Source organism: Mycteria americana, chromosome 2 (genome assembly GCF_035582795.1).
Source record: "Mycteria americana isolate JAX WOST 10 ecotype Jacksonville Zoo and Gardens chromosome 2, USCA_MyAme_1.0, whole genome shotgun sequence".
Lineage (NCBI taxonomy): Eukaryota > Metazoa > Chordata > Aves > Ciconiiformes > Ciconiidae > Mycteria > Mycteria americana.
The window spans coordinates 41,276,253-41,289,695 of record NC_134366.1 but is presented as its reverse complement, the minus strand read 5'-3'; the positions used below and the strand labels follow the sequence as shown (position 1 = coordinate 41,289,695).

The window sequence follows — 13,443 nt, the reverse complement described above, 5'->3', positions numbered from 1 at the left end:
GCTCACTCACGTAGAAAGTCAGCCCAACACAGAACAGAATGTGTAAAGGTGGCAGAAAATGTCTCACAACCTTTAATTGTACCCCTGGAAGTATTTCTTTCGATGACAGTTTGTATAAAATAACATATCAACCACATCAGGCTGGGGAAAAAACCTAGTGCAATTCCCCCAATTAGTTCTAACCTCTTAGCTTTCCTTGTAATTATTTCACTCATCTCCCAAAACTAGGCTTATTAAGATCTATCCATCATGGTGTGGGTCATACAGTATTTCTATCATTGGCCTTTGTCTTTCTTACTTTCAGAGGGAAGACGCTGCCTACAGAGAATTCATAAAAGGGAAATGTGTTTTTCAAAGCAGAATAAGGGTAAAAGGTGAATGAATGACTATAGTTCCAGATTATTTATTTATTTAGGTGGCTAATAATTCCCTGAATTTGGTCTCCTGCTTCCCTGGAAGAGACGCTCCTTGTACTATTCACTTGTCACTTGTGAGACTGTCAGTTGTACAATTTACCTATACTTTGCACCTTACTTAATGATGCATATAGTGGCTGTTTTTCTTTCCCCTCTGACTGTTGTCTGCATCGGAAGAAATCTTTTCCTTAGTTCATGATTTCTGTGAGTGATCATACCTATTTATATGAAGTTCTTACTTCAGTAATTTGTTATATTTCAGGTGAGATTGATACCACATCAGATTATGATTATTTACATTTAAAAAACAAACCCACAAGAGAGACAGCAGAAATTAATAACGTTAAAATTATTCACCACAAAAGACGCAAACAGAAGGCCTAAAGCTACCCTGACAGTTCAAGCAATCATTCCCAGAAGACTCTCTTCAGCAGAAAGATTAACATGAACTACTTCTCCTAACTGAAGCATGATTTCTTCTGTAATTAAAGCAGGTTATCACCTGCATATACATTTCTGTATTTATAAACATACCTGAAGTACAAAGTGTTGAAAGGTCCAGATAGATAATCGCTTTTCTGAAGATACTGTTGGGGTCAAAAGGAAGCACACCTCTAATACATAATTATTTTGTTTAGTTAGGACAAAAGCAAGGGAAAAAGAGAAATTTGGGTAGCTCCAACTGGAGGCAGGCAACAAAGTCTCTGTGCATTTCTCCAAGAGTTACTGCTTTCAATATCTGCTTCAATTATTAGCACTGAGTTGCAATTGGAACCAAAACCCCAGGTCCCCATCTGGATCCTGCTCATAGCAGTATGAAAACAGCTCAACAGCTGCCTGTTTTATTTGTGTAAGAATTATGACTAATGAGATTAAATGTCTGCAGTAATTTCCACCTGTCCATCCTGACTCTTGCTGATCACTGCCTGTGCTGCAGGGATCGATCAGCTGCCTGGGGAAGCAGCACCGAATTGCTGTAACTCACAGCCCCACACATGGACTTAAGCTGGGACTGTTCACTGCCAGGACGCAACCTGTAGCTGCTCAGCAACTGTTTGGTCAGATCCGATCCACCCCAACAGTAGGGGTGGAAAGTTCTGGGAGAGGGACAGGACAGACGGCAAACATGAGGATGACAGCAGACTTTCAGACACACCATATGCAAGTTTATGAAGAAATAAGGTCATGTGCTATCCAATCATCCACACATAGAAAACCTGAAATCCATTAAAACAAAACAAACAACCTGGTTTCTCATTCCCTTTATAAAAGTAGTAATTTATAAAGGTAGTCCTTTATAAAAAAGATAAAATTAAAAAAAAAACAACCCAAAACCAAAAAACAAGTTGCCATGTCAATCCTTACTGTGCTTTTTCACCAAGCCAGCTATCTAACTTACTTTTAATTGCTCCCTTCCCCCATATCAACCAGCTAGAAGTTACAATATGATGAAATGAAGACTTTAATTCATTGGTTTTAGTGGCTAAACATTCACCAGGAAGATAATGAAGACACATTGGCCTATAACACCCAAGACTGCCAGAAGGCTTTCCACCAAGAGCTATTTGGTAATTTGGTCTCTGAGAAGAGAGAAGGCAGAGCTTTTAATCCCCTTGCGACTATACTCATTCACAGTAACATTTCCCTGGCTGTATTCTGCACCAAAGTGAAGCTTCCCACAGTGCTACTGCTATTTAGTTCGTTCCAAAGCACTACTTGCTGCTCACTCAGCAATCCCATCAGTCAATCGCTGCTACCTTGCAGCTGCTCCCTCCTTTTCTCTTTCTTGGCTAAAGATGACTCGTACACTTTACCACACAAGACTACTCCTTCCCTCTGAAAAATCATTCACCACTCCAGTTCATACTGTAAGTGAAACTTAAAAAAAAAATTAATTTTGTATTTAAAGGTCACTTATAATCTATTTTTTCTTAAGGCTTTTAGTACATCTTAAAAGAGAATAGCATGCTTTTTCAAAATTCACTTATCACTTATGGCTACTGGCTGCACACACAAAAATGAGTTAACAAATAATTATCTGTAATTGCTAATGAATTTGAAGACAAAAAAACCCACAGATTCAAAGAGGTAAAAATGACAAGCTTTTATAGCGACGTCAAAGCTATTGGAAGTAGTTGGGTGCAAACCTGCACCCTACCAGAAGAAAATCTGGAAGTAGGCTTTGACCAGCACAACCTTTAGCACACCTGTAAGTGTGGAAAGGATGAATCCTCCATCTTTTGTCTCATACTGCACTGCAGTGAGTTCACATAAGTGATGTGAGGTAGCCAAGTCTCCCACCCTTTTCCTTAGAGAAGGACTCAATGTAGTACGATGTAAGAGCCATCGTCTGCCTAGTTCCAGGCAAGAATTTATTGGTAACAGATGCATGGAGCATGTTGTGCTCTAACCACCCTCAGATGCATACTCTGCAAGGCAGTGTCAGCAGAGTCACTCTCCTGATGAATTCTAAAAATCTTGTATAAATCCACTTTTTAAAAAAAGCTTACGTAAATATTTCTGTAAAAATATAAAAAGATAATAAAGAGATTCATGATGTCTAATACATCCTGCTTTCTGTTTCCAGTGCAGAAGCAGCTCTTGAGCAAGACTAAGAAGTAACTTAGAATTGGCCATATTGTATCACAGCTCTGTTTAAAACAGGGCCATTAAAGCCACAATATATTTTAAAATAACACACACTAGTTTACAATAAGACTTTGAACAGCCCCCAAAATATAGCGTCTAACTGCGCTATTCTCTCACCTTTTTCCTTCCATGCTGCCCAGTTATCACTGAAACAGTCACAACCTATAGCTATATATTTTCCTCTGAAAATCAGTGATCCTATTTCCTTATTCTTGGCAAATGTGTAGCTCAACCTTTTCCATTAATATTTATTAACTATACTTTTCTACATTGAAATTTTAATTATTGAAATGCCTAACACATGATTCTATAACTGCAGGTTTCAAGAGGTGCGTGCTTCTTCCCACTGTTCTTGAAGTGGAAAAGTCCAAAATCCTAGCCTCAATATCTTTCAACTCAATAAAGAAACAATCCAGTTTAGTAAGTGCAATGACTGTCTTATCTCACAAACTTAATCCGTGTATTCAAAAGAAAGACAGATTAAAACATTGTGTATTTTCATTTGGATCATAAAAAAAATTAACTTATTCCTAATATACTTTGATTATTATTGATTTATTGAAGTTTTTACCCCCCAAAGAACGTGTTTGATCTTCCCCAAAAGAGTTCTTTTACCTACAAAAATATTTTCCTACAAAAGGATACAATATTCCCGTTATGTTTCTTATATTTAATTCCAAAATGTGAGAAAAGGCACAATTTATGCAAAAACATCCTCTTCTCATCACAGGAGATATCTGAAATTTTGGGGGGGGGCGGGGAATCGAGCTATTTGTTTTAGGACAATTTTGTCGTCGTAAAAATCAAATAAATGACAAAACGACCAGCTTAGAGTTCTCTTTCATACATTTGGAATAAGATGTCTAGTCACGTATCATAACAAGCCATTGAGGGAGATGGAAGGCAAAAAAAAGGGCACAAAAAAAAAGCTGTAGTAATGAGTTTCAGGTCCATGCTGTCCAGATGAATCTTTCTGTATTTCTATAGGTTCAAAGTGAAGGAAAAGCAAAATAACCCTAGCAACTTTCAACCCTTAAAAGTCCTAAGAGCTGGAACCTGGACTCAGAGCAGTCATAAGTAATGCCTAGAGAAAAAGTGAATTCAATGTTGGCACACTGGAAGCTGTTTTCTCTTCAAAAGGGAAGAGTTACAGCTTTGTATAATAACTCAAAACTGTTTACATCCCTCCCAAAGGTAATGCATCTAAATACTGACATTTAGCTCCTTTACTGTAAACGAGATCTCTTGCATTATTTTTTCTTTATGGTAAAATTAAGAAGTAATGATAGATTACATGTCTTTTAATAAAGAAAATTCAAGTTAGATTGCATCACAGTTGTTTTTCTTCCATTTCTTCTTTTGACACAAGAAAGGTCTAACCCATTCAATGGTCTAACCATTGAATCTGGTCTAACCCAGATTCAATTCATGGATATATTTACTTTTTTATTACTGATCTATTTAAAAAAAAAAAAAGAATCATTTTGTGACAACAGATTTTCTTTTTTTTTTTTCCTATTTGTTGGATCTATGAATAATTTTCTCCATTAAAGCTTATGTTAACTTTTTACTATTTGTCAAATACTGTGAATTCTAAAGGGAAAAATTTCCTGATGTTTCACATTTTGTTTTTAAGAGTATATAAATTCATATTTCCTCAAACACAGACATAAGTTTTTTGCATTTCTATTTTGCACTTGGTACTAAGGAAAAGTTTTCATACTTAGTGCATGAATATTTTTGGAATACCTTTACTAGAAAAAATAGGAAAAGCTAAGGTACTATTTGGAAAGGACATTTAAGGTCTTGGGCCAGGCTCCTCATTCATTTACCTAATAAGATACGGATACAATTTCAATGAGCTCAGCAGGATACATCTACAGTCCCTCTAAGAAAGAGACAGACTTTAGTTGCAAAACTCTTAAAGGCTACTGCCGGGATTTTCAGAATTCTATAACACCATGGTAAAAGCTGTACCTGAACACTTCTGTTCTCACTGAAGTAAAAAATTTGATTATAACAGGAATAAATTTCATATCAGCTTCACTGAAAGTAGAGTTAGGCCAGAAATTTTTAAAATTGGGTTAAATTTGCATGCTGCCAGTTTGCCATTACAAAATTCTGTGAAAAACCTGGATGGTAATGGCAGCTGGTTTATGTGTATTTTCAGTACTTTTCCTAATTTCTCAGAGATAGGCAAATTCATCAATAGGACCAGTTACCTCCTTCATTCCACTTGAGGGAACATTTTGGAAGTTTTTTGGAACAGTTCCCTCGGCTATCCTCATTACGGCTTTTTCACGTTCTTCCTTACACAAAATAAGTGTGTACCTATCAGAGTTCACTGATCTTCATAAAGAAACAGTGCTGCTTTAAGGATAAGATACAGCAGAATTCTGAATGCTTTTTATATAATCTGATGGAAAATAATGAAACTGGCCATGTACTCTCAAAAATATGTTCTGCTGAAAAGTGTCTCTTGAAGACCCAGGGACAACTGACTCAACCTAGGTTTCTCTCAGGGGATCAGAAAGCTCTAGACCTAGTCTTAAGCAGCTACTGAAAACAGAATAGATGACTTGCGAGGAGGGGAAAAAAAAACCCAACCAACCAACCAACAAAAAGAACCCCAAATAAACAAACCACCTTTCCTTGAAAAGGGGCATATCATTGCAACATTGTAAGATAGTGGACCACATTTCTTAAAACAAGTCCTGCATCTAAGATCAACAGGGAAGATGAGGTGTTTCTCCGTTACAGAATTGTCTTCAGCTGTCCTTGAAATGATTGACAGCCCAGAATTAAGCTTTAGGAACACTCAGAAGATATGTAATGTCAAGTTCAATGTTGAACATGCTAGCATTTTAAGAACAACACCTGTTCCAGAGCCTTTGAATACTATTATCAGTCCTGGAAAACAGAAGGAGCCAGAAGCACTTGGCAAGAGAAACTCCAAAACAAGACTTTTCTTACTGTTGAGGAAGTCTCTCTCCTTTCTGCAGTTTGAGAATGCTTTGTTTGTTTCTTTATCCCTCCCCCCTTTTCTTTTTTCTCTCTTTCATATTTATTTATTTTTAGATCGAGTGGGCAGGAAGCAATGTTACTTTGGGAGCAGGTTGTTCCTTAATTGGTCTTTACTTCTAGTCACTTTAATACAAGGTAAGGTAAGCTCACTTGTGAAAATGCAGAACTACTGTAGCAATTGCCTGGGTTCACCTTTTCCAGGCTACAGCTGATGAAATACATGCAACTTACTTCTCTTTCAAAAATACATTATATTAGAATAGCAGTAACAGCAATTAATGCTCTGTAAACCATACCTTTCATGATTTATTGTAATATATTCATGCATATATATTTGCTTACACTTCTACATGTGCTCGAGGCAGTGTTTTTGTTGTGTTTCTATTGTTCTGTTGCTCTGAACAATTCTCTGAGCACACTTTCTTTGCATCCAAAAAGACTGGGAATGTGTATAAAATTGCTACCTGCATAAACAAAATAAAAATAAGATAAGATAGAAGTTGAATGTATAAATGCAATGATAACAATAGGATAAACCTATTTTCAGAGCAAACTTATTTACTTACTGAAATTTTATTGGACAATAAAATAGTATCATACATTTGGAGAAGAAAAAGAGAAGATTTACAGAACATCTCTGGTAGGAATCCTGATAATCATTTAAGATTTAGAAACCCTCTGAAGAGCTTCTTCTGTAATCCATTGACAAAGTATACATTCATTCAAATGTATGTCACTTCAAATACAGAGATTTGTTTTGATCACTGCACTGAGTATCAGGTTTTAGGCTCACATACAAAATTCTACCCAGAAACAATAGTGAGGATGATATTCTTGTATTATTCAGGAAAAAAATTAAAAATCCCTTATTTAATAACTCTTTTCTACTCTTAAATTTCAAATGCTCACCTTGAATTCAAATACAGTTTACTTCTGAAATAACAGTGTAGACTACTAGTCTAACTTTACATTTATGAGCATTAACCTGGAACCTTAGATTTAAAAGTGGTGCGCTTAGTGAGTTACACAGGCTTCTGAAGGGATGCACTGCAGGACTGTGATTTTAACTTCTTTCTGTCTAGCAAAAAACAAGAGAACACCACCTGACAATTCGAAACATCAGTATTTTCTCTAGCAATAACATGCTTTCTGAATAAAACATACAGTAATAATGAATTTCCATTATTTTAAAGAATAATCCAGTAAATGGATGTTAGAAATGGCACCTGCACACTTTTTTTTCCTTGAATCAGATCCTTTGGACCAGAACTCAAGAATTAGTTAAGAAATGTGGTCTTAAGATGCCTCTGAACCCCTCCAATTCTGTATCTTTCAGGTCCAACTTCAGCTCAAGTTAGAATCGAAGTTACTATAGCTGCTGAAAGCAAAGATCATCCAAATAAAACAACCTTAAATTATGAGGTTCTACACTCCCAACACTTGTGCCAAAAGAAGAGGAAAAGATTTTTCGAGTAGCTGCTTAATCTAGCCTCTTGGTTACTTTCAGTGAAGAGCAACAGCACAACACCGATTCCAACATCTGACCCCTGGTTTATATTCAAAAACCACATTTGCCTTTTTTAGTAACAGACCTACAGCGAGCTGCAACACAGGCCATGTCTTACAGAGACAAGTACAGAAAGGAAAGCATTTGCTTTCTTTGTGCTCTGAGCTGAGAACAAGCAAGATTTTTTTCTTGTGTTGACAGTATACTTTTGCAGTGACAAATACATGATTCATTCAAAACAACACATTATTTACTTATCCAAGGATATAAGGAAAAGGGCAAAACGAGTCTGCATAACAGAAGACCAACTATATATGTATCTTTGGAAATTTTCCTCTGCCTGACTAACTTGATCTCTAGCAAGAAGAACTAGACCACCTTCACTGCACCTCCACTCCTTCAGAGGGAGAGTTTGACAGGCCACCAGCTTTTCCACTGTCACTGCTTGAAAGCCTCTCTAACATTGATCAGTGCTTATCATAGTTTGAATCTTTCATCCTTCTTTGGTCACAAGTTTTTGTCTTTGGGGGGTGGACCATTCTGATCCTGGAGTCTGGTCAATACCATCGTGCCCCTGGAAAGCTCAGCTGTTGTTTCCCTACACCCGACACTGTTGCAATTCCTTGAGCCAGTTTGGGGGAGAACTGCTGATAGCTAAAAGTGCTTTGCTGCCTTTGAAATTTTTTCAATAACCACGTTATGATTAAACAGCACATTGACTAGCCTAGAGAGAATAGGATTCAACCTGAATGAGACACAGATTTTGATGACAAAGCTGCAGAAGGTGTTAGTGTGTTGGCTCAACCTGGCAGACCTCACCAGTTTGTTTATGAGCATGAAAAGCAAATGATGGGGGTGGCCAGGGGCGGGGGGAGGAATGCAAGCTATCTGCCCCTGCAATCTGTGAAGATCACTGTATACAAAGGCTTTCAGTTCTGTACCAACTGCTGATTATTCGAAAGAGACAACCTGGTTCTACCCACGATGCCAGTGAAAGCACGCTGACACCAAATTTGATATGCCTAGATCTGTATGTTCTCATCAAGTACCTTTTTGATCACTGGAAAACTGAATCCATGTGATTAGCAAGGACCAAAAAAAAAAAAGTCATGAAAATTGCTGCTTAGGTACAAAGTTGTTTGTTAATACTTGAGCTAGTTTTTAATTGGAAAACAAATCTGAATGTAGAAGTTGTCCTACAAATAGGGAATTATCAAATTATCACTATTGACAGTGAGCAAGAAGGAACTAACTCAGCTTGATCTTCAGATTAGACTGATCATACAAGATTGTTAATAAGGATGTGGAAGTACACACTTAATTTGGAAACTGATCATATTTGATAGACACAAGAGATAATTATAGAACTTCAGCTGTCATTTTATAGTACAACCATACACAAAATTGTGGTACTTCTTAAAATACAAATTAATGAGGCCATTTGCTGAATCTCTTTTAGCTTTGCTCTCTGAGAAAGCATCACAAATTTGCAGAAACAACCACCTCTGGTGTAGATTTATCTATTTGAATAAATTAATAGTACATACAGAATATGTATTTTTATATATATGTGAGAAAGCAGGAGAGCATAATTTTCTATGACGCACCCATTTCTGAATGCTTCTCCTAATCTAAATAGGGTTGAGAAGCAAAACTGTACAAATTTTCCATTCAAAAGCTTGAATTGAAGTAACTCACTTCAGACATTTAGTTTCATAACATTCGGGGGGTTTAATTACAGGCTTATATGTGAAATATTTTCAAGTGTGAAAATAATATTGTCTTGAAAAATAAAACCGCAAACCAAAAAACCAAAACCTCAAACCACAAATTACTAATTTGAAAAGGTGTACATTTGTTTTCTGAATAAGCAATAACCACATAAACACATTGCTAACAGAGGGGGCAAAAAGCGTTTGGATGATCTGGTGCTCCGTTATCAGTGGGGAGAAAAAGCCCTTTGAGAAAGCATTGACTTAAATTACGATGTCAGGAAGACAAAAGGCAGTTCAGAGTTGTAAGAAGGTGAAGACATAATTGCACAGAGGCAGATCCAAGAGCTCTAACATGGAAATCCACACAGGCAAACCCTTAATGCTGTTCTACCACATATGCAACACCAGTAATGGGAACTTTGCAGAAGGAGATCTCTGGGATCTCCTGCACAGCTAAAAGTCACCCCAACATTAATCTAATTTGCTTTGTTCAGCATATATTCACTGGTTTGATATGCAAAGAATATGTATGTGTAACATACATATAACAATATAGACTATCTACAGTGAGAATTCTGAGCAGCTGAATTATCTGTCAAACAGTTGTTATCTGTACTTTTAAGATATGCAATTTTTTCATAATGTGATTTATAATTGCTAATTAGACATAAATTGTTGCAATAGTAAAATTAAAAGACTTATGTGAATGAATTTTTGAAGAGTTCTGTGCAAAGCAAAGCATATTTTCTAATATTATCTGGAATCCTTTCTTGCACTGCTGCCCAGAATTAGAATTATCCCTCTTCTGGATTAAAGATGTATTGGTGGATTAGTCTATCACTGATGACAACATAATATATCCTTCCCAGAGGCTTAAAATGAAAGGAGGTCTGTTAACTACAGACTATGTTAAAACAACCACCACAAAAAAAGCCCTTTGACACAAAACCGTATTTTAACATTTAAATATCATCATGTATAAGGTCAAAGTACTTTATGAAACACAGCCTCAGGTCCAGTGCCATGTATCAGTTCCATTCCTTTCACAGACTGCATCACCTATAAAACTAGTAAGACATGGGACCGATTGCTGCAAGGATTAGCCATCAGTATTACTTCTAGCTTTAGCCACCTGAACAACCTCAGTAATGCCGCCTGGACAATTTAAATGAAGACAAAATTTGCTTTAACATTTCTTCTTGATGCTCAGATATGTATACACATTTTACAAAATTGCATTTCTCTATTTGAAAAAAAATTGTCAGTTAAAGAATCAATATTTTTATGTTTAAATCCATCATTTTAAAAAGAAAAAATATGTTGTATCAAAGCAACAAAGGAGATGAGATACTTCTGAAGATTTTAAACTGAACTATGAAGTTATGTATACCAATTCACATTGTTTCAGAAAAAGATTAAGTTGATTCATCATTTTACTCTAATACTCTAAAAGAAATGTTAAGTTTTAATTTAAATAATGAGACATGCTACCAGTTTTCCATAGAATAGTACTATCCTCCAAAGTTTTTAGATGTAAGACTACATAGTTCATAAAAAGTCTTCCCTTGTGAACCTCTAGGAATATTTCAGATGCTGATAATCATACAATGATAACTTCTAGATTAGGCCGATTTAATATTTAAGCCAAATTCTGAAGCGCTAGCCAAAAAGAAAAATGTCACTGCCTGTAAGAAAATATAATGTGCTGTATTTTCTTGAGGTACTTCAATACCTAATTAAATTCTTTTTCAATTACATCCCAGGAAAAAGTAGATGAGTTGTTAGCATTAGAGATTTAAAAGTAAGACACTGGGGTCTGTTTCTTCTTGTTTAAGAAAAGATTGGCCCAATTAACTTCTTGAAGGTTAGTAGAATTATTGCTTTAAAAAAAGTAGCTACATTTGGCTATAGAATTCAGCTAAGCAATAAACTTTCTACCACACTTGTCTGTTGGTGTCACTGAGAACATGGGGATCACACATGTTTCTAGTGTTTATTAAATAAAAAGGCCTGCATGTCATCACTAATGTTGCTTGCTAAATTGGATCTTTGAAGAACAATACAGAATTGGTGAAATGTTTGTGTGTACAGCTCGCAGGCTGTGTGCTCCATCCTTTGAAAGGAAGCCATTGTAAAGGGGGAGGGTCCTGAGCACAAAGCAGGGAAGAACTGCTTTTCTGGCAAATGACAGTATCAGCAACAAAACTCCTATTAGAGCTGCATGCTTCAATATGCAGTAAATAATACCCATATGCTTTGTAGAAATAAAAGGGTGGAGGATGGGAGAAAAGGACTTTGAGTTCTGTAGCTGAAGGAATCTAAAGGTACATCTAAGTAGTCTTAAGAGGGATTGCTTTATAGTGAAGTATCAATTACATACAGCACTGAATCATAATTAGCTATGTATCCTCAGACTAGCAGAGCAGTTATAATGCAGTTTTGTGCTTCTCTGCAATTGATCTCAGTGACTATATCATTTTCTTGACATTTTAAAACTTATTGATACAGTAATCACAGTTCAGTTGTCTTAATCACACACTAACTGAACCATTGAGAAAATGCCAATAGACACATATCAAGAAGATACCAAACACATTAGGATCACAATGTTTTCAGTCAAGAAACAGCTGACAGCGATTCAAATCTGAGTTTGTTTTTCCTCCACTTTGGATGTCTGGATTTTTTTTCAAAGGGAAGGGAGTTCATTTTGGCCCAAATCTGCTTCCGCCCCCCCCCTTTTTTTTTTTTTTTTTAATTTTTAAGTGAGCCCCATTAAAGAAGAAACAAAACTCAAGATACGGGCAGCTCCTAACCCACAGTCGTAGGGGAGCAAGCCAACTTCCCGCCCGGGCGGCAGCGCCTTGCCAGGGCAGCTGCCGAGCGCGGCCGAGGCGGGCGCCGCGGGAGGAGCCCCGCGCGGCGGGGAGCGGAGCGGAGCCCCGCGCCGTCCCGCCGGGCCCCGCGTGGGGCCGGGCCCCGTCCATGGTGCTGCAGCCGGACGCCGCTGCCAGCGCCGCGCTGCCGCCGAAGGGCCCTTCCGTCCTCCCTCCCTCCACTAACAACACCCTGCTGCTGCCACTGCTGAGCCCGGCTTACAGGAATTCAGCTTTTGGGGAGATTTAATAGCGGGGCTGAGGGTAACAAAGAAAAAAAAAAAATAAAAATCCCCAAACCTCCTGCCAAAGCCCTGCCCAGGCTCTGAAGCCTGCCTTTCCCTCGCAGTCTCCCGGCTGCCGGGGGCGCGAGGGGAAGCCCCAGCCCAGCGCACAACTTTCCTGCAGAGATCCTGGCTCCAGCGGCAGCCCGGCTCGCCCTGGCCCCGGCCCTCCCAGAGCCCCCGCGCAGGGATTCGGGAGGAGAGGGGACCCAGCACCCTCCTCACCTGCAAAGCCGTGGAGAAGCCAGGCAGGAGAGCGGGAGAAGCCGGGAGCTCCCTCGCTTCCCTCTACTCATTGCCGGCTTCCGATACCAAGGAAACCCCCCGGAGGACGGAGGGGAGGGAAGAGGAGGCTCCCACCGTATGCACAGTCCCCCCCGTGCATCCCCTTCGCTGGGCGCCCGGAGCCGGAGCCGACGCCCGCTGCCCCAGCCCGGACTCACGTGTGCCGTCAAACCGGGTGGCGATGGTGTCGAGGAAGGTGTTCTGGGGCGCCAGTAATCCCTTCATAACCGGCATTTTTCCAGCGCGGTGCGAGGTTCCCCATCAAAGTTTGCCTACGAGGGTGGTTCGAGAAGAAAGTGCAGAGGGCGCCCGGGGGAAGGGAGGGAGGAGGCGGAGGGAGGGAGGGAAGGATGGGGAGGAGGAGGAGGAGGAGGAGGATGGGGATGCCGCCGCGCCGCCTCCGGCGCCGGGAGCCCCCCGCTCGTCAGCCCCGGCACCGCAGAGCGCTCCCGCCCCCGCCGCTGGCTGCCGGGCGGGGCGGCCGCGGAGCGCCGCGCACAGGTGCGGAGCCGCCGCCCAGAGGTGCGGAGCCCCCCGGCCAGCAGCGCCCGCGCCCCCTCCCCTCGCCTCCCGCGAAGGAAAGGGGGAGGGGGGCGCCGGTAGGGAGCAGCCGTGAGGGAGGACGGGCTGCGGAGAGGGCAGGGAGAGGGGGAAGAGCAACCTTTATCTACCTGCGGCTGGAGCGGGGCG

At 39.6% G+C, this 13,443-nt stretch overlaps 1 protein-coding gene across 1 annotated transcript in view; it reads right to left on the bottom strand.

Annotated features, from left to right (window-relative positions):
* KCNH8 (potassium voltage-gated channel subfamily H member 8) overlaps positions 1-12,987 on the bottom strand; it is a 197,914-nt gene extending 184,927 nt beyond the window's left edge. Inside the window, exon 1 of the mRNA XM_075495570.1 lies at positions 12,912-12,987. Within this exon, the coding sequence (XP_075351685.1) occupies positions 12,912-12,987 (76 nt within the window). The remainder of the gene's footprint in view (positions 1-12,911) is intronic.
* Positions 12,988-13,443: the final 456 nt, after the last annotated feature.